The sequence below is a fragment of the Perna viridis genome, chromosome 6 (assembly GCF_037379345.1).
Source record: "Perna viridis isolate PV_CMFRI_1.1 ecotype Kerala chromosome 6, ASM3737934v1, whole genome shotgun sequence".
Taxonomy (NCBI): domain Eukaryota; kingdom Metazoa; phylum Mollusca; class Bivalvia; order Mytilida; family Mytilidae; genus Perna; species Perna viridis.
Genome location: NC_142450.1, coordinates 19,087,834 through 19,110,856, shown reverse-complemented (window position 1 = coordinate 19,110,856; position 23,023 = coordinate 19,087,834). Strand labels below are relative to the sequence as shown.

Genomic DNA, 23,023 nt, shown 5'->3' with positions numbered 1-23,023 from the left:
CCCGAACCAATTGTGATATTCTATCCATAAGTTGTTCGCAACAATACAGAAAGAGGTCCGCAATACCTGGTGCACACTTAATGCCCAAAGGAATTCCAATACTTTTTCGATGAACGGTATCGCCAAAGCGAACCAAAATGTTATCTGACAGGAATTTGAGTGCTGTAAGCTGAAGAAGAAGTCCAGTTAACGTAGTTTTTATTTTGTTCATTACTGAAAAATGATCAAAAAGGAGATTTTGTGGAAGTGTAGTATAAAAAGTTAAAAAATATAAACTTTGAACAGATTCGAAAGATCCCAGATAGGCATGTAGTTCTTCAAGTGAATTTTAACACTGCAACAATACTCCACGTTTTGCGTGAGTTTTGTTACGAAAATTTATTGTTAGCTTTTTGTATGGTATCGAGCGCACTATTACGCAAAAAAATTGTCAGGTTGTTGGACATTGACTTAAACAGAAAATAATTTTTTACAATGTATTAGAAATAATGTAAGTTGTTTATGGAAACAAAATACTCACCACCTTAAAAAAACAATACACATGACCAGAGAATAAATGTTCTTTTTGTTTGATATAATAAACGCATCCAGTACTTTTCACAGCTTGGTAATGCCTTCATTGTTTAAGCATCTAACATGTTTTTAAAAATGTGCAAATTGTAAATCGTTTGCACAGTATTGCAAGCAAATTACTTTGTATTTAATTCATTGGATACCTATATATTATTTAGACGCATGCACAACAGCACTTGAAAAAAATAATTTTTGTCTTAGAATATCGCACCTTCATAATAACTAGTATAATATAATGATGTAAACCTTAAAAAAATAGACATAATTTACTGCAGTTATGCAGATATGCAAGAGCTATTCTGACTTGTTAAGAGCAAAAGTGTAAAAAATAATAAAAATAAAAAAATAAAAACAACAACAAAAAACAACAAAACAACAAAACAACAAAAAAAACCAAAAAATAAACAATTGTCCATTATTGCTTGTGTTTAAAATATTAATCATCCTGTAAAAGTAGATAGGTAATCCCTTTCAATATTACTAAAGTTTACTCTATTTGTTAGAAAACAATATACATGTGTTATTTTTCTGTTTTGAAAACAAAGCAAAATATGATTTTTTGTGTTTTCTAATATCCCAAAGTTTTGATCTTCAAATAATATTCAATTTCCAGCCGGTGATAAAGGTATTAGTGTTTATTCAAGATATAGCTATTGAAACAATAAAAAAAAACTTTCTTTTGTGGTGACAGATGACGGTCAATTTCCCGAGGAAAATGCATGTTTATAAACCAGATATCAGGAGGATAACCCTTTTTAAATGACCTTGAAATGAGAAATTTTAACCTTGAAGTTTAAAATCTTGCTTTTAACGCTCTTTTGAATTTTGTGCAGTAACTGTTTTTGCCTGCTTACTTTATTTGATTAAGAGTAATAATGAAATGCCATATGAAAAAGAAATACTTAAAAGTGTCACTTTCTTGAAAATTGCCATGGTTACTAAGTTTCTTTTTCAATTTCTCAAAATTAAAAAAAAAACACATCCCGTTTCTTGTACAAAAACAGTTCTATGCACTTTTGAAAGTATACATCTAACCGCAGGTGCAGTTTTGTATTGTTTGGTATCGAAAGAGTAATCAAGGGAACCAAGGTTATAGCGGAAATCAAAAGCATGTAATCAAGGGGCAAAGATCAGTCATGGAACGCAGACAAACACAACGAATAACATAAAGTAACTAAAATAATTCATACAAAGTAACAAAAATAAATGAGCAATTCGGACTCCACTAAACACTGGGAGCAGGAATTTACATAAAATAGGATTCGAAAAAGAAAATAACTACTTGTTTGGAAACCATTGTAGACTTTTTTAATACCTTAATATTAGAAGATATAGTGGTGACGGCTTCCAGGAACTGGTTGTATTATTATCTAGAAGTTGTCAAACTATCTAAATCATACAATTATAATGTCTGCAAAAATGATTTTTATGGTAACAAGTCCACATCAAAATTTCCCTTTTGGTAGTTAAGGTTAATGTTGGTTTCTATAGCACAAACATATGCCGATTGCGATGTTAATATGTCATATATGCTAATTGCAGTTATTGTCAAGATTTTGAAAGTTTGAAGTTTCCACATGATTTTGATCCATACAAAAATGGTCCTCAAGAAACTGGCATGCAAGATCACCCAAAGGTGATAATACCAATTATTTATAATTTTTAAGGGATCTTGAAAGACCACATGAGAGACTTAAAATTGAAAATACTTGTTTTTCGAAAAATAAATTATGGCGGAGATATGGTCGCCATTTTGTTTCAAGGGAATTCCTGTGAAAAAAATGCAATTTTGTCAGAACTGAGACATGCAGAAAATAGAATCAAAATACGTTTATGAAAATGGTTTTTGATGAGTTTTTATACGCCATGATGTGCTTATAAGATAAAATTCTACAATATTTGTACATCTAATATGAAGTTTGCAAGGGTATAGTTATGCACCCAGCACAATGGCTGAATACATCCCTAAGGAATTGTCTAATATCCACCAAAAACGTCTAATTACCATGGCGATAAAAATATGAAAATATTAAATGCCCTGCAAGAAACTTCATTGCAAACACAATGTATGATTTCAATACAATATCTACCTTCCAATTACATAAATGATAATTTTAAGCGTTATTTAAGCTTTTATAGGCTTTTACTATTAACAATGTATAATCGTCTGAAAAGCGTATTCTATTCTTTGAATACTTTGCATCCAGCCAAATATTGACATAAAGCTGTACAAGAAGATAATTTTCCATATGAATTTTATAACTGACCATACATTTTGTCACTTCACACATCAAAACAATCATTAATAACTGATGAAATATAACCAAAAATACTCCTAATACCTAAAGCAGGTCACGGCTTTTACTAAACAACGAACAATGTCTGGTAAAAACATAGGCATTTTTTGGGAATTTCTTATGACAATCTTTCGTTTCTAATATATCTTTCGTACCAAGGTTATGAATAAATATGACTTTTACGCTGCCTGAAAAAAAATGTATATACAAAACCTGGACTTTATTGAGAAATATTCTGTTTCTGGCCCAAAAGATATGGGTATTGGATTAACATATCATCGATACATTTCCTTGACAGTTTTGGTTTATTATCAATTATTATCGGTGTAAATAGTACGACCCCCGTTTGTTTTGCAATATTGTCAGATTTTATCAGATCGGTGATAATTTCATTATCCTTTATTATATTGTATATCCAAATTTGTAACCTCTGGGGTTGTTTCGTTGGTAATATGCTGACAATATCACAATAAATTATATTTTCGATGGTAAAATTGGTTGTAGAGGTCTTTACCAGATTATCAATTTCAATACAAAGCTGTTCGTATTTCTTTCCATTCAACAAGATTATTTTCCTTGATCCTTGTTGTTCAGTTATGGAATGAGATATATTTAGCAAATCACAGATATCCCAAATGCATTGCAGGGAGCCTTTTCATTTTTAACAGACGTTTCGTCAGCATTATGATAAAACCGCAAAAGCCGTTTAGAAGTTATTATTCTAGTATAGTTCAACCGCAATAAAGAAATGTTCACCAAATGACAAATGTGCCCTGTGCTATTTCATATTCAGTTTGTCATCTCCATTTAAAGTTGTCATGCGCACATAGACAATGAATGCTTTTCTGACTTTATCTTCGAACTTTTTGTTTGCACAGTATTATTTTGTCCATCTACCCAACAATGACTCTTCTGTTTCTTCGTCTGACCTAGATAAAAAAAAGACATGAATATACTCTCTTTCCTGAATACATTTCAACTGTTCGCCTTTGTGGGTCCTGGATCTACAGTGAAAGGAATAATACGTCGACTAGCTATGTGTTTACTTATTTGCCTTTGTGTGTGTTTGAAAATAAATCAAAACGATCTAAAATTGTCGCAATTTTTGGATTCTCATGCTTACTTTAAAAAACATGTATTAAAAATGGCAAAAAGATGTCTGTGTTGTTTTTATTTATATCCATACATGTAAGTATTTCCCTTACTATTACATTCTATATCCATCCTTTATTTAAGTTTCTTGTTGTATTTGTTATTTTACTTAAGTTCATGTGAACTAAAATATTGGATTTTACCCGTTTGCCTTTGTAAACATTAGTTTAATTGTGATTGAGCATCACTTAATTCAATATTCGTTTGTGTTCTACATGTTATTCACTTAACATGTTATTATAATATTTGTTAGTACTTATAGTTACGTCGTAGTAAGTATCAAAATAAGAGGATTATAACCGAAAATCACCTTATAAAATAATTTAATCAGCGGAAGAGAAAGCAAGCTTTCATGTATTTTTTGTAGTTTTATAACAAACGTCCGGGTCTTAAAAACTTTGCTCCATTTCATATCTTTCATTTAGTCAGTATGTGATCTGGTTAATGGACAACATAATCATTTTGTCATGACAACTAGTGTAATTTCACCCACAATGCTTAGTTTATTGTAGTTTTCAAACCAAGTAGTCTTATTTGCATGGGATTTACCGAATTATTTTAAACAGGAAACCTTCAATATTACACTGCAATCATGTTATGATTTGTTTAACACATATTTGGATACAAATATTATATCCAAAAGTTAGTAGAAATTGTTATGACTTCCTTCGTGTATTCTTTCTGTTTCAAATATATTGTTAAGTTTAATTGTTTGAATGGATATTTTCTATACATTTTGAACGCTTAAAATCTTTTCTGAATGAATAATATCTTGTATTGCCATGCAAAATTAATTCCTAAGTTCTCAGGCCATCTGTCTGGGAAATTGATGAGGGAAGGAGGTGTTCTTTTTTATTTTTTCTCTCTCAAATAGAAGCTTTTTTATATTGAAAAAGAGTTCCAAATTTGATTGCGGAGGTGATTTTTTGTTTTTATTTAATGGAAATGACAATAAAATGGTCAATCAGACTCCCTCTGAAGCGATGAGGGAGGGCCTGAGAACCAGTAAATTATATTTCGATAGCTTAAGTAGAGATAATGAACATGTTTTTGAAAATAAAAAAGAAAAAACAAAACAAAGCAAACCAAGAAAAAAAAAAACAAATTTATAATTCAAATCCATTTCCAGTTTTGAACATACAATTAAATGTGAAACAAGTCACGATGGCAGTATTGTCTAGAATAAACAGTGCATGTACAAGTTCATCCTCTATATTAAACCCTGCACCATAAAGGCCAGAGTAAAACCCAGAGAAAGGAGCAGACACATTTAAACAATGATTTGTTGACGAGTAACAAAATAAAAGTGTAAAATTACATTCACAATTCTCACCCATAGACAAAAAAAAAAACAAAAACAAAAACAAAAAAACAACTGTCTTACTAAAATGCTCATCTCCCATATGTAAAAATTTGTTGATGTATTAGGGCAAAACACTATCCATGAAAAAAAATGATTGAGATCTTTGAAAAATGGCTTCTGAATGAAATCAGTATGCATGATTATGATACCACGAATTCATTTTAAACAACACAAAGATACAGAAAAAAATCATTATACATACACACAAACAAAATAATAAACATAAAACACTTATCTTCTTTCCTCAACAAGGACTTTGTTTACCGTGCCTCCCTTTCCATATGAAACTCATACCATGAATCAAATTGCATTATGTAATTATACGGCATTAAAGTCGATATACTTTGACAGGTACTTCAACCCGTTAAGTGAGATAGGACAAGACATATAAATGTTACATGTAATTTACACTTTTTGATTTCCGCTAGAATCTTGGTTGACTTGATAACGTTTTGACCTGCATCTGTAGTGAAAAAAATATTACTTCAACTAACTACGCGTTAATTTCTTTTGCCTCTATTTTGTTTCTTTTTTTGGTTAGGCTTCAGGTTTTGATATTTTTTTCAAATCGAAACTTTATTCAAACAGACGGAGACATGTCTGTGTTGATCCTATTTATATCAACACACGAAGGTATTCCCTCACCTTATATCTTCACTATTACCTTCTATTTCCATCCTTTATTTAAGTTGATTGGTGTAATTGTTATTTTATTCTACCTTTTGACTTAAGTTTATGTAAGAAAAATATTGAATTTTACCCGTCTGTCTTCTTAAACGTTTGTTTTATTTCGACTAAAACATTTAATTCGATGAGCATTTGTGTTTTTTTACACATAACATTTGGATACAATATTTTTAAGTAATTATACTTAAATCATCGTAAATATCGGAACCAAAGGATTAAAGCTTTAAATCGCTTTATCAAGTATTTTTTTATTCAGCGGAAGTGATTTTTTTTGTATTTTTTTTTGTATTTAATATCAAAAGTATAAGTTAATCTAAACTCATATCCGGGTCCGGGTCATTAAAGAGTAATCAAGGTAACCAAGGTTATGGCGGTAATCAAAAGATAGTAATCCAGGGACAAAGACCCGACATGGAAAATAGACATGCACAACAAACAACATACAGTAACTAAAAACATACATGCAAAGTAACAAAAGCAAATGAGCAACTCGGACTCCACTAAAAACTGGGAGCATGGACCAGGTGCACCCAAAGTTTGCTCCATTTTAATTCCTTTATCAAAATAATATGTGGTCTGGAAAATGGACAACAAAGTCCTTTTGTCCAGTCAACGTGTGGTTTGTCACGCATAATGCCTATTTTCATTGTTGTTGTCTTCAATCCGCCAATTTCAAACAAAGTTGAGATATGTATCTTGGGTTTTTTTATAAAGAGGTTAACTGTATAGCCACATTCTACAAAATACTGTCGGAAGGCATGTCATCAAACATATTATTTGGATTGCCTTATATGGATAAAATATTCAAGAGTCCGAAGAATTTATTTTGGAAATCTTTCATGCATTATTACAGTTTGATTATTTTGTTCATTGTAATTGTTTGAGTAAAAGTTTATCTACATATTTTTCAAGCAAACTACGTTTCTGGCTTATGTTATATCTTGTAAGTAACGATTATGAAATATTTTTTTTGAAAGATTATTCATTGATTATCATTGTTCAAATCCGTTTCAATTTTTGAAAATATAATCAAATGTGAAGTTAAATATGATAGTATTATCCTGATTAAGCAGTACATGTAAAGGTCATCTTCAATGTTAAACCATGCACCTCAACGGCCAAATGCGAAACACTGTGAAAAAAGCGGAGAAATTAGAACAACTTTTTAAGGGTGGTTAAATACATATAAATTCACATGTTCGATTCATACCCAAAGAACAACAAAAACGACACAATAACTAAAATGATCCTGTAAAGCTATATTTAATGTCTCTAGAAACTCAGTACACACGACTTGATAAAAAAATGATCACATCTTATTAGTCATATGTTACAAATTCATAACACACGACCGCAAACAAATAGCTAAAACCACTTGTCTAATTTCCCGATCACAGACGTTTTTGTACCGTACTAGACTATCGGGTACAGAGGCTAAGCAGAATAAATTGTAGATTGGTATTGCCTAATGAATAAAGTGTTTACATAGATGTTAGGTAATGCATGCTGTACCAACCGAAATAATTGGACATGCTCTAGCAGGAGCTGCCGTACTAGTGGATATGACACTGAAATAGTACTAATACTGTCGATCCTATTTCAGTGTGATTATACGACTTGAAACCCCGATTTTCGTCGGTCGACAGGTCCTTAAACGTGTAGGATGGGACATAAAAAACTGCTTTCCATATGCGACTGATATACGTATGTTACATAGAAAACTTTAGGTCATTTTGTTATCCTCTGTTCATTTTAAATGTTCCATTTTAGATATTAATCATACCGGCTCGTAACATACAGAAAATGATGATAGATATAAACGCAATATCCAAACGTACAATTAAATCAAAAAGAAAAGGTATATTTAGACAATTAACAATAACAACATACATGACAACGAGAAAAACGCACCTAATCTAATTAATTGTTAAATATTAAGCACTGAACAAACATAGTATAACTGATATGACTAAATTTAGAATAAATGTATGTACATCAAACCAACAGATTATATATGAAAGTGAGAAAACGAAAACTATAACATAGAATTCGAAGAATAAATAAATGTGACTGCGTGATAGCATAATGAATATGATTATTTTTACGGATATGGGAGACATGGTTATTCAAAATATGCTTGTAAAAAATGTATTGGCATTTGCTTAATTTGAATCATGTGAATATTGTCGAGAGTAAAATTAAATATGAAATTAAAAAAATACAAGTCAGGTGATACACAACCGTGCACAATTTAAAAGTGTAACGATACCTGTATGTTGTTCATAAGCACTAGGACTTTGATGTATTTAAGGCGCATCATTTAAAAGGCAAGTGTTCTTTTACGAGTACAGAAGATATACAATTCATATTATACATATACACATAAAGCAAACATTTTTTTATTATTTTCTCTTTTTTTTTGTTATTTCTTTTGTCGACATTTCCTTTCGTCACTTTCACATAAGCATATCAAACAAGTTCATTGTTGGTACAAGTTTAATATTTTGTTGCTTGGCGTTTGCTGGATGACTATATCATTAGCAATCATTCCACATCGTCTATTTTTAAATCATAGTTGATATATGCTTGTTAATATGTAAGAACGAGTATTCTGTGTGTGTTAAAATACGTCTGTTAAGTCTTAATGGTCATTACAATCTTCCAGTATGTACGCTTTCAACTGGGTCCACTAAACTTGTATCCAAATATCCGGTTTGCACCTTTATTCATGATCAGAAACTTGTAAATGAGTAATCAAGGGAACCAAGGTTATAGCGGTAATCAAAAGAATGTAATCCAGGGACAAAGACCAGACACGAAAATGCATCATGATATATCTATTTTCCGGTATACTGTCACGTTTACAAGGAAGTTTTGTTTTCTCAATATTATTTAAATTCACAATTATTATTTATTGATGTTAGCTACATATAAAACACTATAATATGTAATTTTATAATGTTTTTTTCTGTCAAATACAACACGGTTGTTTTTCTTCTACTACCAAAAATAACTATGCAGATTAAGTTCGTAGGTTATGTCAATATACAGTAGGCCTCTATTTTTGACATAAAGATTATTCACGACAATTAGAAAACAGACATGGTATGAAAAAAGAACAAAATATTGGAAAAAATGTAGATACACTGAACACATTTAGCCGAATACAATACACATTATACTTCTTGTAATGGCGATAGTAGAGTGAATGTCGGCTGGTCTTTGTTTCAAAAAAGCTATGCCATAGCAGTCAGAAATTATAAAAGATAAAAAAAAAACCTGTAGGTGTATTGCAGATACTATCAAACATAATACAAAATATAATGTCTCACATTTTTAGCCAGTGACTAACAATGACATTTTAATCATTGAACGGCGATAAAATTTCTGCGAGAATGTTTTACGTTTCCAAAGTTTCGACAGATTTAATGGTAGAAACAGATTCTTCTTTGGCTTTTAAAGAGAAACAGTAAATTTCACTGCTTGGTCAAACCTTTGACACTTGCGAGTAAAAAAATATCTGTACTGCATCTTTTTGTTTTGTTCATTTCAGAATGGCAACTCCTTACCTAATAGAGAAATGGAGAAAGGTGTTTCAAATGTTCGACAAAAACAGAGACAAGGTGCTTACTATAGAAGATGCGCATTGCCTTGCGTAAGAATCAATTATTTCAAATTACTAACTTACTTATCCTCTTTGAACCCATATGCGCATATCATATAACCGTGATTATCCAAACATCTCGGTCGTTCGTACTTTTCTCTATTTTACCAAGGTCTTTCTAATACAATTGAACTCACTGGTTATTAGTCTTCGCCAAATTTCTTTCGTTCTTCCCTTATTTCACGACTAAAAATGCAAATTTAGTTGTTTAAAATACAACTCTATACACTATATGTACTTGTGTTGCTTTTTTCCTTTCAGTGAACATGCTATCAAAGAAAGAAAGTTGAAAGGTCAAGCAGCAGTAGACTTTAAGGCGCAGTATGTCTACATCTTCAAGAAATTTTTACTCGGGTCTTCTGAAAAAGAAACAGAAGAATCGTTGCTTGAAAGATGGGTTACCCAATATAACGAAAACAAAACCAAGTTTCAGGAACTGGTCAGAGAAATTAATACGATATATGTACGCATCACAGATGTCAATGGAGATGGAAGCGTATCAAGAGAAGAGCATAAAGCACAATTAGCTGCCATGGGATTAGATTCGTTTGATGAAAAATTCTTTAACGCATTTCCGAAAAATGATGACGGTGCCATACCAAACGAGCTTCTTGTTGACGGTGCATGTGAATATTACTGTAATAGTGATGAGACTAATGTAAGTCTCCTCGAAAAAGCTACTTGCTATGGATTCAGAATGCTGGATGACATTTAATTTCTTTATCACAAAATTAATTGTAAATTTGAATGTAATTATTATATGCGTATTGTGGATTTTAATATTCAAATTGAAATGGATGTTAATTCGAGCTTTATTATTAGATAACAAATAGAAGACGTGTTTGAACTTATTTTCCTGTTTTTAAACATGATCTCTCTAAATACTGAACATGTTCTGTAAAAAGAACAAAAAGAACAAAACCAAAAAAAAAAATGCAAGAAAGAAAAACCGTATAAAGAGTTCTTCATCACATATCTTCTCAATGTTTCTTTACCTTAGAATGTTGGTTTCATGAGATATATATTGACTCGATTGATTTTTAAAAGATTTTTCTGTATGTACATTTTGTCCATAATAAAGCTATCATGATAAATTTGTGATTACTTTTGACTAACTTTGATTAATTTTGAAGGAAGTTTTCGTACATTTTTTTTAAAGTACAACTTAAATAAAATTAGTATGATATGCGCAACCAAGCTTTAATTGACACCTATAGTTATTTGCTTAAAATTGATCGTTGGGATAAAATTAATGGTTTCGTCTTTTAAACTGATTTCATGGGGATTAATTTTCGTGGATTCATGAATCAAAGTTCTTTTTCAAGCTCTTTGATTGCTGTATCCTATGTTACGCTGAAGAATCGTGCAATTTAGTTAAATTGGATATAATATGTTTCTTTATAACAGTATCAACGATATCGTTCTTTCTCTTACAACCACCATATCCTGTAAATGTACTAATGTTTAGGTTGTACTAATTTTCGTTATTTTCGCTGTGTACAGAAAACCGCGAAAAATAGTACCCGCAAAATACTTTTTAACAAAATATTGCTAAACATTTTTTGAAAGCGCGAAAATTGACAACCGCCAAAATGTTTTTTGAGAGAATCCACGAAAATTAGCAACCACAAAAATTAATATATTTACACATCACAAATACCATGTTAATAAACATAAACTCGTCGCGACCTCTTTACAAGCTGAGCCAAATAGCATTAGAATTCCTACTATGTACTGAATTCCAAAACTGCACAAATCACTGCTCTACAACTAGATTTTTTATTGTACTTACTAGGCTGTTCAATACCAGAAAAAAAATTGATACCTTTGAAAAAAGCAGTGTTTTTAAAAAGAAAACTCTTGATAAATCACATGCCAATGTATGATCCTTCGTATAAGTTTAGATTTGTCTACCCTTTACACTCCATTTCAACATCATCCCATAAAACAAAACTTCAAATATCTTATCAAATGGTCATTGATAAAACGGGATATACAACAACGGCAAAAAAAAAAAGCATCAAAAAACAAAGAATCTACGTTAATGGAACTTTTTGTAAAATGTTTACAGCACTTGAATTCCTGTCATACAACATTTTTGTTCGCTATGGAGATACTGTTTATCGTCAAGTTATTGAAATTCCCATTTGGGTCCTCTTAAGCACCACCTATTGCAAACTTCTTTCTGTTTTGTTACGGATCCTAATATTAATGACCCTTCCAAACAACATTTGGTAGATAAATTTAATACACTTTCAGATATTCAGGCGATATTTTGGCTCTTAACAACGGCGACTTTTTATTGTAAAGATATATATCCTGGAGAACTTTCTTTGAATAAAGAAAATATTGATAAAAAAAGAATGTCCGTTTCTAAATATTCATATTAATAATATCAAGACTTTAACTGAAATTTACGATAAAAGGTGTAATTTTTCGTTCCATATCGTTTACTATCTGTGAAAAGAGAGTTGTGTTATGTTATAAGTGTTATAACTGAATATTTTGAGTGTTTATTAAACAATTACAAAAATAAAATACGTTTTATTCAACACGTCGTCCTACCTTTAAAAAGATTATGCGTGTATACGTTGGGCATATGTAACTTATGGAAAGCTGATAAACTGGTAAGTTGCTAATATTTCCAGGTCAAGTTCAAACATTCTTCACTGGCGGTCAAATTTTGTTTTTTCTTGTTTCTAATCAACATTACACTTTCGTAAATTTTCTGCTTCGAGTTGATCTTTCGAGTTTTTTCATACATATTGTTCTCGTCCTCTTTGTGTATGATATATAATAATTCCAATCTGATTAGTACTGATCTTTTTTCGTGTACATTTTTATCATGATTGGTTGTTCGCCTTTGACGACATTGGCGATGACAGTTTTAACAACAATGTTAATTCCATATGCATATCGTAAACAACATTGCTACCATCGTTTGGACCTACAAAAGATAGAGCCGATTAAAGGCCTTGAACGATATGCTTTATTCCATTCTTTTTCTGCATTCAATATTCAAAGCAACAATTTTGAAAAAATATAGTTTTCAGTAGTCCATAACTACATGTCAAATTGTCGGTTGAATACCGCCATTTTCAATGTCAATTTCGGGTGTCGATTTCACTGAATCAGACTCTAAAAAAACGATAAATATATTTCAGATAGTTTGGAACTAAAATCATAGATATTAAAAAAAATGTTTTTTTTTCAGGAATTTATAGATGTGTGAAATCGGACCATTCACTCAAAACCTAAAACCTGACATACAAAGTCTATGAACCTTAATTTGTTTAATGAGTTAGTGGTCTGATTTTACACATCGACAAATTCTGGATAAACAGTGTTTAATCCTATACTGAATGAAATATATGTTTGTCTAAAAATAAAACAAAGACTATTTATCAGACCTGACGATTATCTGAAATCTATTCAAATACATTTGTTTTGTTCGAAAAAAAAACAACTCACCATGTGTTCATTCCTTTGGATCTGATATATATCGTGATATATCTTTTGACTGGTTATATTGACAAAATTGTCACGAAAATTTTCCCACATTTTATTTGTAGTAGAACGTAACTAAGGTTTAAGAATTAATATCTCCAGTTACCAACTTTCAATTGCAGTTGAATATTGAAAACAGTTTCCATGAGGCATCTTGACAGATTTCCAGGGAGCATGCACCAAGTGCACCAAAAGGGCAAGCGTACTTTGTAAACCTAGTTTAGGTATGTTTTCTTTTCAATATATTCTTTCATATTTACATATCAGCCAGTGATAAAAAAAAATACCAGATAAAAAACCAACAAAAAACAAAAACGTAAAAAGGAAAAAAGGCATGTTGATACATATTCACAAATAAATGTATACTCCTGTTTCTGAACCTACTTCATCATTATACAGACTTGTGGCCATCATTTTGGATATTGGTTTCCATAGACTCTTTAAAACAGTTTGTGTTAAAGGTCAAGATGACGAAAACGATCATTTCTTCTAATACCGTTTGTTAACAATGGTATAGATGCAATTGATTTGGCTAACATCCTCCATCAAAAAACGTCACGAACAAATTCCCCCCGTATTTAAAAAAACAATTCAATACTGATTATTTCATATTCCTATACTTCACCTATTGCATCCAAAATTATTAACTATAAAAGGCTACTACAATTAAGTCCGAGTTGCTCATTAACTTCTTTTACTTTGAATGAATTATTTTGGTAATCTTATGTTATTTTTTGTGTGTCTGTTTTCCATGTCTGGTCTTTGTCCCTGGAATACATTATTTTGATTTCCGATAGTATCTTGGTTTCTTGTACTCAAGTACTTAATTTTTTATGCTCTGTTAATGCAGCATAATATGCTCCCAGTTAAAAAAAGTATCAATTTATGTAAGATTTCTTTTGTTTTAAATATAATATTTATGATTCTAATGTAACACTGGTATGGTTCTTCATTTTATTTTTATAATTATTTATACATGAATATATATATGCATGTCTTAAACGCATAAACATAATATTTACGCTCAATTTTATAATTCAACCAACAACATGGCTGTTGATGTCATTTTGCAACAAAACTAGGAGGGGCATGTCAGTTTGTCCCTTTATATGAAATCATGGAGTAGACAAAATGCTTATAAGCGAGCACCTTTATTAATGTGATTGCGACAATCTTGCGATATGTACAATGTAAGCTACACCTGATACTTAACCAATATTTTAAGCAGTTTTTATCGATAAGATTGCAAACTCCTGTGGTTGGTTTTGTCAAATACTTCAATTCTTTTTGTAGTCACGTAGAGTTTACTTGCCTTTCAGAGCTGTGTATCGATGTCATTGTTTTAGAGAAGGCATCCTTAGTGAGGTTTTTATATGATGAAGCCCATTGTGATAAAAGCTTTTTTGATAAATTATCCTATTTGTATCCGCTTTTAAAGCTGGACAATATTAACAACTTAATAAACTAACAAACAATCTTTCAATATGACATCTGTTCTAACAGCTTACCTATTTCAAGAAAGTCTCTTTATTTAATATGAATTTTGAACTCCAGTTCAAATACAGTTCGAAACATTGAGCCAGGACCGTTGATACAAATCTGGGCACTTTTTATCTAGATCCATCAAGCTTATTTGTTAGGTAAGTTAAACACGATTCAAATATCTCATACAATTAAGACTATAATCATAAAAAATAATACAATTTTTAATCAAACTTATGACTACTTTCTTTTAATCTGAAGTAGCATCTTGATCCGCTATAGATTGAATTACAATTTCGAATAAAAAAGATGTTACTAACTGGAACACTTAGATAAGTGTATTGAGATGTCGGCTATTTGTCATTTGTCAATATCTGCAATGCAGCTAAAACTGACAACTTTGAAAACTTTGTATGAAGACAAGTATTGCAAAATTCGGTAAACCTCAAGTAGTCTTTATGTCTTTAAAATCAAAACTTGTTGTATCCAAACCTCATATAAGTGAAGTTTGACACTGATTTTATGTTCATAGTCATATTTTTTTCGGATTTATTATCTCAATTTGTAAAGAAGAAAATTTAAGGCAGATCACAAGATTTAGTTTTAGATTTGATGTTCAAATAAAATATGAAATTATGTAAATGATTTTTTTTCAAATATACTTATAATTGCTCGCTCACATTTAAGCATCAATAAAATACGCCCTAATAATTTATCTTTTGCTTTATTCATTGATAGATGCACCACTTATTTAAAGCTGACCTCACTCTTTTTAACATTATCAGGATTTGAAGTCAAACATTGATTTTCCACAATGGAATGGTAAGAATCCTACTGTTAACCTGTAAAAAATGTTTTAGTATTAGTTTGAACAAGTCTCAGTCTGTGTGAAACAATTTTCTTGTTCAGTTCAGCTTTTGCAGTTGTCTAATTTTTGTCATTTCTTTTGTTTTCTTATTCTACACTTCTTCTCTGGAGGAAACACAACGGATAAAAATAAAAATGTTTTAAATCAAATTTTCATCGTAAAACTTAATATTTAGTTCCTTTGTCTGTTTGAAAATTTTCTATCGTGATTATAAATACGTACAATAGTTTTCCTTTGTGCAGTTTAAATGAAGGAAACAACTTGTTTAATTTCCAATATGTCTTTTTCTCTTATTTTAGTAAAGCAAGTGACTACCTGATTAAGAAATGGAGAAAAGCATTCTATGCACTTGATATAAATAAGGACAATATATTGTCAATTGAAGATGCTTATTGCTATGCGTAAGTTTGTTACTGTAATTTAAGTAGTATGTGGAGGTTTTTTTATTATCGTGTTTTGTATTATTCCAACGAAAACACATACTTGGTGTTGAACAAAAAAAATATAATTGCCATAGCAGAAGCTGTTTTATACTATATTTCCAGACAACAGCGATTATAAACTTTAAAAAAAAAGAAGCAGATATCTGAAAAATGTTGTTTCGGCAGATAAGGCCAATGAAAAATTTCTTGTCAAATTAAAGCAAATTGAATGATATTAATAATGAATATTTAATTGATTTATAAAGATTACGGGACTTGAAATTGATTGAATTGATAGCCAAAATGTAATATACATTTATACTAGTTGTCAATATCTTTAAAAATAAGGCACACATGAATCGCTGTAAAAAAACACCGTTTTGAAAATTTAATTTAACTATTTCCACCATCAGAATAAATTAAAAAGACAATATTTTCCATATCATTTTGGAACATTGCGTTATAATTTGATTGAAATGCACTTAAAATGACCATTTCAAGGGCAGGTTACTCTGATGCTAACACTATTTTAGTATTCTGTTCAAAATTTCTGAGAAAATCTAGAGTTGCAAATAATAGTCTTGTCAAATAGAAACTTGTTTGTTTCTTTTTATTTGTTTTCATATTAAAGACAAATCACACTATTGTTTATGGCCCCGTGCAGGTCCGGGTGTTTAAAAGAATATGCCTGCAGCAGCGCTAAGCTTGTCGTAAAAGGCGACTAAATAGTGCTCAGAAACCTAGCCGGGGGCTAGGCGCTCTGCCCACAGAGCAACTGGGATGTCTGCCCCAGGTGGTGGAATGGGGTACCCCTGGCATGTTACATGCTGGGGTTGTCAGGCTATAATACGGAAAACCTGACCGCAAACCATAGTGGTGCACCGTGTTGGGAAAGATGCCACGTACTTCGCACGTTAAAGGACCCTGCTGTGGTATTCGATAGGAGTAGGAACCTTTGCGCTCCGCCACAGGAGGCTAAATTGCCCGACCTTACCCACCCCCCCTTTTTCTAGTGGCAATCAAAATTTGTCGACCCTTTTGTCCTTGTGACCCATCCTTTTTTTATCATTTCATGTTCATTTTATCATCCATTTCATGTTCATTGTCTGAATATAGCTGAAATATTGCTGCTCGGACGTTAAACCCCAACAAACAAACAAACAAACAAACACTATTGTTTATGCGCATTGTATGGCACAAACTATAATGTATGTCAATTTGTGACGTCGCTTTTTGTGCGAATTTTGCGATTTATCTCCCTTTGACCGTGGAAGAATATGAAGTCTAGATTCAAGGGCCGCTTTGGAAAATCTTCCGTAAATGCAAGGCGTCTTTCCGTGTATCCGTCTGTCCTTCACAAACTCACGACTGCAATGTCATAAGAGATTCCGAGGAAACTTATACCAAATATTACTAATACTTAGACTTTGAAAAAAATGATAAACAGCATTGTTCGATAGTTTTAGGGGAAATTTTCAGCGAATGCTCCTCCATTGAAATTTGAGAATATTTTGTTTTGCCTGAAATCATGATTTTTCACATATTCTATCCTCACAAATATTCTTGTCTCGCTTCGCTCGATCTTTAAATTTTATTATTAATCAACTTGAATAATAGACCTCATGCGTATGATTGATTGTCGTCCATTTGCAAACAAAATCTATGCAGTGTCGGAGCAGGAAAACCAGAACAATATCCTTACAACCAAGATGTATGTTTACCGAAAAGGATGGCCTAATCAAGCTTTTTAGGAAAATCAAAACGGATGATTAAATGCTTTATTACAGGATAAGGTGATGAATGTTTCTTATAATTTCAAAAGGTGGGTCATAGATTTCCTCCTCCATTCCAAGGAGTTTGTTCTCCTCCTTAATCAAAATAAGGTAAGAAATGAGAACAGGATTTGGCATTAAAATAGTAGGAATTCCTACTTCTTAGTGAGCATGCATTTAATTTTTATGGTGGGCTAAGATCAATTTTTCTGTCCTGCCCTTTTTTGTTAGAAAACTTTTTCCTTCAGCAGAGAGCGCCGAAATATTTTTTTAATTTAAACGAAAAATATTAGGACAATAAAAGGTCTTGTCTTTTTACTCTTGAAAATTTTAATCTGCATTTTTATTTCAAATTTGATACAATGTACGCCACAAGAAGACACAAACTCTCTTACATTACTTCACCGGCGGCTGTCGTGCGATATTTTCTTCCTTTCGTTCAATAATAATATTAACTGTTGAAATGCACCACGTGTCAATGTTGCACATTAGATCCCAATAAGTCATTCGCTATTGAAGTATATATAAACATTGTGGTACATGTAACTTATAATATGAATGCGAATTATAACATATTCACCCGAAGAGACACGTTCATGCAACCAGAATAGTTTTGTGTATATATCGCCTTTTGCCCAATCTTCTGTTCTCTCCTGTCGTAATTATGTTTGTCTTTCGCTTATTTCTTCACAGTAAAGTTTTTGTATTGCCATTTTAATATTCTATTTCTTCTTTCTGTTTCGAAGTTTGTAAAGACGTTCCGTCGTTGACTATGACGTAGCGTCATCCAACATATCATTTGAAGTAGGAAACCTCCAATAACCAAACAAAATTATATAGAAATGGGACATAAATGTGATTAACAAGTTTGAAAGAAATCTTAACGTGATATTTCAGATTACTGTAAATATGGTTCAAACGTATGGTTTTTTTTTTTTTTGGCGGGAAACAATAAAAGGTTCTTTTTAGGCGGATGAAACTCATTGTATTTTGTTTTTAGTTTTTTTATGAATGTCGAAAAACAATTTCCAATCTACTGGTATATGGCCTGTGCCATTCGTGAAAATATTGACAAGATCAGAGACGTCTTAATTGAATTCGGAAAATGACAAAAACTCCCGATTTTACGAATTGTTTTAACTATTATATCTTTATAAAAAGCTCGGTGACCTATATTTTTAGAAGCTTATTTCAATGCCTATATACTTGAGATCATTCCATCAAAATTTCACGAAATACCTAACGTCAGAACTGGTTAGTGTGATTTGTCTTTAAATCAGTAATAGACACTTTTTTAAATTTACAGTATGAACTTATTATATAAAATAGTTTTATAATGATCCGTAGTTGTACTTACCATACTTATTATATGTTTGGGCTTATATAGGGATCACGCCGTCTGTCTGTCTGTCCATCCGTCTGTCCACATTTCTTGTAAGCACAACTACTTCTTAACCGCTCAAGGCAATTTTTGATGTTAATCAATAGGGAGGTTTGGTATCATATGTAGACGTGCGTGTAAGAAATATAATTACAGTCGGATATCACTTAACGGAAATAGTCCAAATGAAGTGTTTTACATGCTAAAACCTTGTAATTGCAACTCCCCCTAAATACCTCAGGGAATTGTATAAAATGGTTAGGTATCATATGTACAGTACCTGAACCGATCCGTCATCGATCGGTCAAACTGATGTATCAAACCGGTAATCGCATCACGTGACCACATAGCGGTTTATATATTTTGCGGTTTCCTATGTTTTTTATGTCAATTTTACACTTATTTACATAATGCAATAAATTTGAACATTAATTTATAATTTATAATTTTATTTACATTTGTTTTATTTTTAACAAACCATTCGTCACTTTACATAACAAAACTGCGATCATATCGGTCACCGGTCATCGATCCGTCAGCGATCAATCAGTCAACGGTTGTCGATCCTTCAAACCGTTGTGCGGATCGGTTCAGGGACTGTAGATGAGCAAGAAGAATTCAAATCCAAGATAATCCAAATTAAGGGTACTGCATGTTGAAACCTCAAAAAACGCAACTCCTCCTAAACTGATCAAGTATATTAATGTAATTTTATAGGTATGTGTGTCAAATGTAGAATTGCATGAAGGAATATTATTTCTTTTGGAAGCCTCACAAAGAAGAAATCCAAGAAGCATTTAACATTTAAAACTCATTTGGGGCTGACTTTAAAGCTAATCCGATCCATAAGAAGGAACATAGCTTAGCTAGATCTTTTAATCTCAATTTCCGCTAAATGGATAGCGTATTAATGTTAAACTATCCTAGTTTACACCATGGAAACTGATTTGTTCAACATGTCATAATTTTCTGTTCCTCTTTCGTCTACCCCCAGACTTTTATGAGCAACTCGGTTGGTGTTTCTAGAAAAGCAGAGGACACTAACTCTAGTGGAGCACCTGGTCAAAGCTTCCCGTTTTTAGCGCAATCTGAATTGCTCATTTTCTTTTTTCCCTTATTTGTATTATTTTGGTTATTTATGTCCTTTGTTGTGTGTGCCTGTTTTCCATTTCTGGTCCTTGTCCCCGGACTATATTCTTTTTATTTCCGCTGGAATCTTGGTTCCCTTGATTTATCTTATATTATAAAACTAAGATATTTTCAATAAATAATATGGTAAGACAAATTTCAGAGAACATTTTTCACTTTTGGAGAAACAACATTTTTGACATATTTTAATATGAACAAATTCTCCTTTTTTTGTCATTTAATATGCATTTAAATCCTTATTTATTCGATTTATTTAGCAATAATGTATTTTTTTTTAAAATTGCATGTAGTTGGAAAATGATGTCTATTGGTAAAATCTTAGTTTTACATTTTATCTAAAACAATAAAATTAACATGTTTTTTTTCTTCAGTGATAACGCAATCAAGGGCATGAAGTTAAAAGGTCAAGATGCCTTAGATTTTAGAAGTAAGTTTGCTAGCACTTTCCAGGATTTTTTTCTCCGAGGAGCAGACAAAAAAAACGAGGAAGAAATGGTTGAGTTATGGAAACATGAATACAACACAAACAGGATTTCATTCAACAAACATGTCAGAGACGTTCATGTGATTTATATAAGTTTTGCTGACACAAATCAAGATGGAAATATTTCAAAAGAAGAATACAAGGCCTTAGCCTTGGCACAGGGTTTAGAATCTTTTGATGACAGACACTTCAATGCATATCCCAAAAATAGTGATGGAACTATTCCCAATGATGTACTTATTGCAAGTTACTGTGAATATTTCTGTAATAATGATGAAAGCAACGTCGGTCAACTAGAAAGAGCTGTAAGCTATGGATTTCAATTGATCGATGACATTTAAATTTAAAATATAAATCAGTATGCACAATTAAATGTTGGAAGACAATTATACATTCCCTTCACTTAATATAAAGAACAATACACTGATCATTAAATGGGTATTTTTTTCTATTATGTATTATGATCAGAATGCGTTTTTTTTAATATTTCTAGCTCTTTTTTGTATAAAATATAAAATATAAAATATAAAAAAATACGAATATAAATAAGAACCACGCTAGAATACTTGAAATTTTACTTTTGTCTTTCTGAGATTTCTCTGTCCTGCACTTTCACCGATGTAAGTTTCTGTATATCTACATGCGCAAGCTCTGTGTCTTAGATGTTTCATATGGCCAAATTAAAAGTAAAGATCATAACGAATTAACCTTCAATCTTACAAAGAAAATTGATATATCTGTATAGCTCTACAGGCTATAATGTGGCCAAGTTTGAGTTAAGTCTTATACAATCAATCATAAATATAGCACTTAAACGAAATGTCAATACTGGCGTTTGATAAACGAAAAAAAAAATACCTAAATGAATTTAGCAAAGGAGTAAAATATATGAACGCTATATAAACCAATATACAATAATAAAACTAAACTCAACACTACTTGATTTAAAAAACAAACGCTTTCTAATGACAAAATAATTGTTTGACTTAAATCATTTTGTGAATAAATCATGTAAATGAAACAATGTGTTTAAAATAAACACACTACAATTGGCTACCCCTTTTCTCGGTTTATGGAACATCATTTCTTCTTTTGCTAAAAACCACTACTTTATTAAAACAAAGATTTAATCCAATGTTCATGACGATACCATAGGAAAATAAGTGACATTTTATGCTAGGACTGAAAATGTTGTAAACTTTTTTCTTGAATATAAGATTTTTATTCAGATTTGTTTTATTAATCAGGGATTGACATTCTAAAGTTTAGTTTGAATTGGGATCAAACATATTTCTTCGATCTTTAAATAATAAATAAAAGTTAAACTGAAATAGACATGTTTTGCAGTTCTTATTATTCTTTTTTAAATGATATAAAAGAATATTTTGATAATGATATTTATCAAACTAAATTTAAATTTGTTTTTTGTGTTTACATGTTTGTGTACGCTTTTGCCAGTCTTAGATTAGAAAGAAGTAATAATTAGATCAAATTGGGTCGATGAAGAAGATACCTCAATTGATACAGTCTGATGAATTATTAATCAATTTTCATTTATTTTAAGGTTACATGTTGTATTATCATATCTCTGCATTTTATATTGCCACGTTTATTTGATCGATCAATTAAAAATACAACATGCGCTATAGTCCGTTCTATCTTCTCATTGATGAAACCAGCGTTGTGATTTTTTATGATTGAACCAAAAAAAAAATGCACATAAAATGTTATATTTAAATTGACTAACATAAATTGTAAACTGCTAACGAAACGACTTCATTCTGCAATACGTGTTTCAAATGCGATATTCTAAAGAGAAAAAAAAACATTAAGTAACATACACTACCAAAGAAAGAGACAAAGACTAGAACAGACACACCACAAAGAATATAAACAACTCGGACGCCACTAAAAACTGGGAGCACGGACAAGGTGCAAGGTAGGGAGGGTAAGCGTCCTTTGCTTTTATAGAAAAACCCGCTGAGTTGCTTATGAAAAAACAAGTCTATGGTAAACGATGAACAGAAAACTATGACTGAACAAATCAGTTATCTAGGTGGAGATGGATACACTGTAACGGTCAACGAATTTATGATGACGACCATTAAACTTCTGTACTGATGACTTTAATCATGTAACAATATTACTTTGTTTCAGAAGCCTAATTTTAAAAAGTCCTATCGCGGTACAAAAAGTCTGCATACCGTATGAGTGTGATATGA

General features: G+C 31.3%; 2 protein-coding genes across 2 annotated transcripts; both read left to right on the top strand.

Moving 5' to 3' along the window:
* The first annotated feature begins 8,297 nt into the window (after window positions 1-8,297).
* On the top strand, window positions 8,298-10,534 carry LOC148613958 (uncharacterized). Its single transcript, XM_088586153.1, has 3 exons — window positions 8,298-8,399; window positions 9,626-9,727; window positions 9,998-10,534. The coding sequence occupies exons 2-3, from the start codon at window positions 9,627-9,629 to the stop codon at window positions 10,449-10,451; spliced, it is 555 nt and encodes a 184-aa protein (XP_088442279.1). The 5' UTR covers window positions 8,298-8,399; window position 9,626; the 3' UTR covers window positions 10,452-10,534.
* A 1,707-nt stretch (window positions 10,535-12,241) lies between these two features.
* LOC148613957 (uncharacterized) lies at window positions 12,242-22,044 on the top strand. Its single transcript, XM_088586152.1, has 6 exons — window positions 12,242-12,363; window positions 13,366-13,467; window positions 14,798-14,883; window positions 15,464-15,547; window positions 15,893-15,994; window positions 20,689-22,044. Exons 4-6 carry the CDS (start codon window positions 15,540-15,542, stop codon window positions 21,140-21,142), a joined length of 564 nt encoding a protein of 187 aa, XP_088442278.1. The 5' UTR covers window positions 12,242-12,363; window positions 13,366-13,467; window positions 14,798-14,883; window positions 15,464-15,539; the 3' UTR covers window positions 21,143-22,044.
* Window positions 22,045-23,023: the final 979 nt, after the last annotated feature.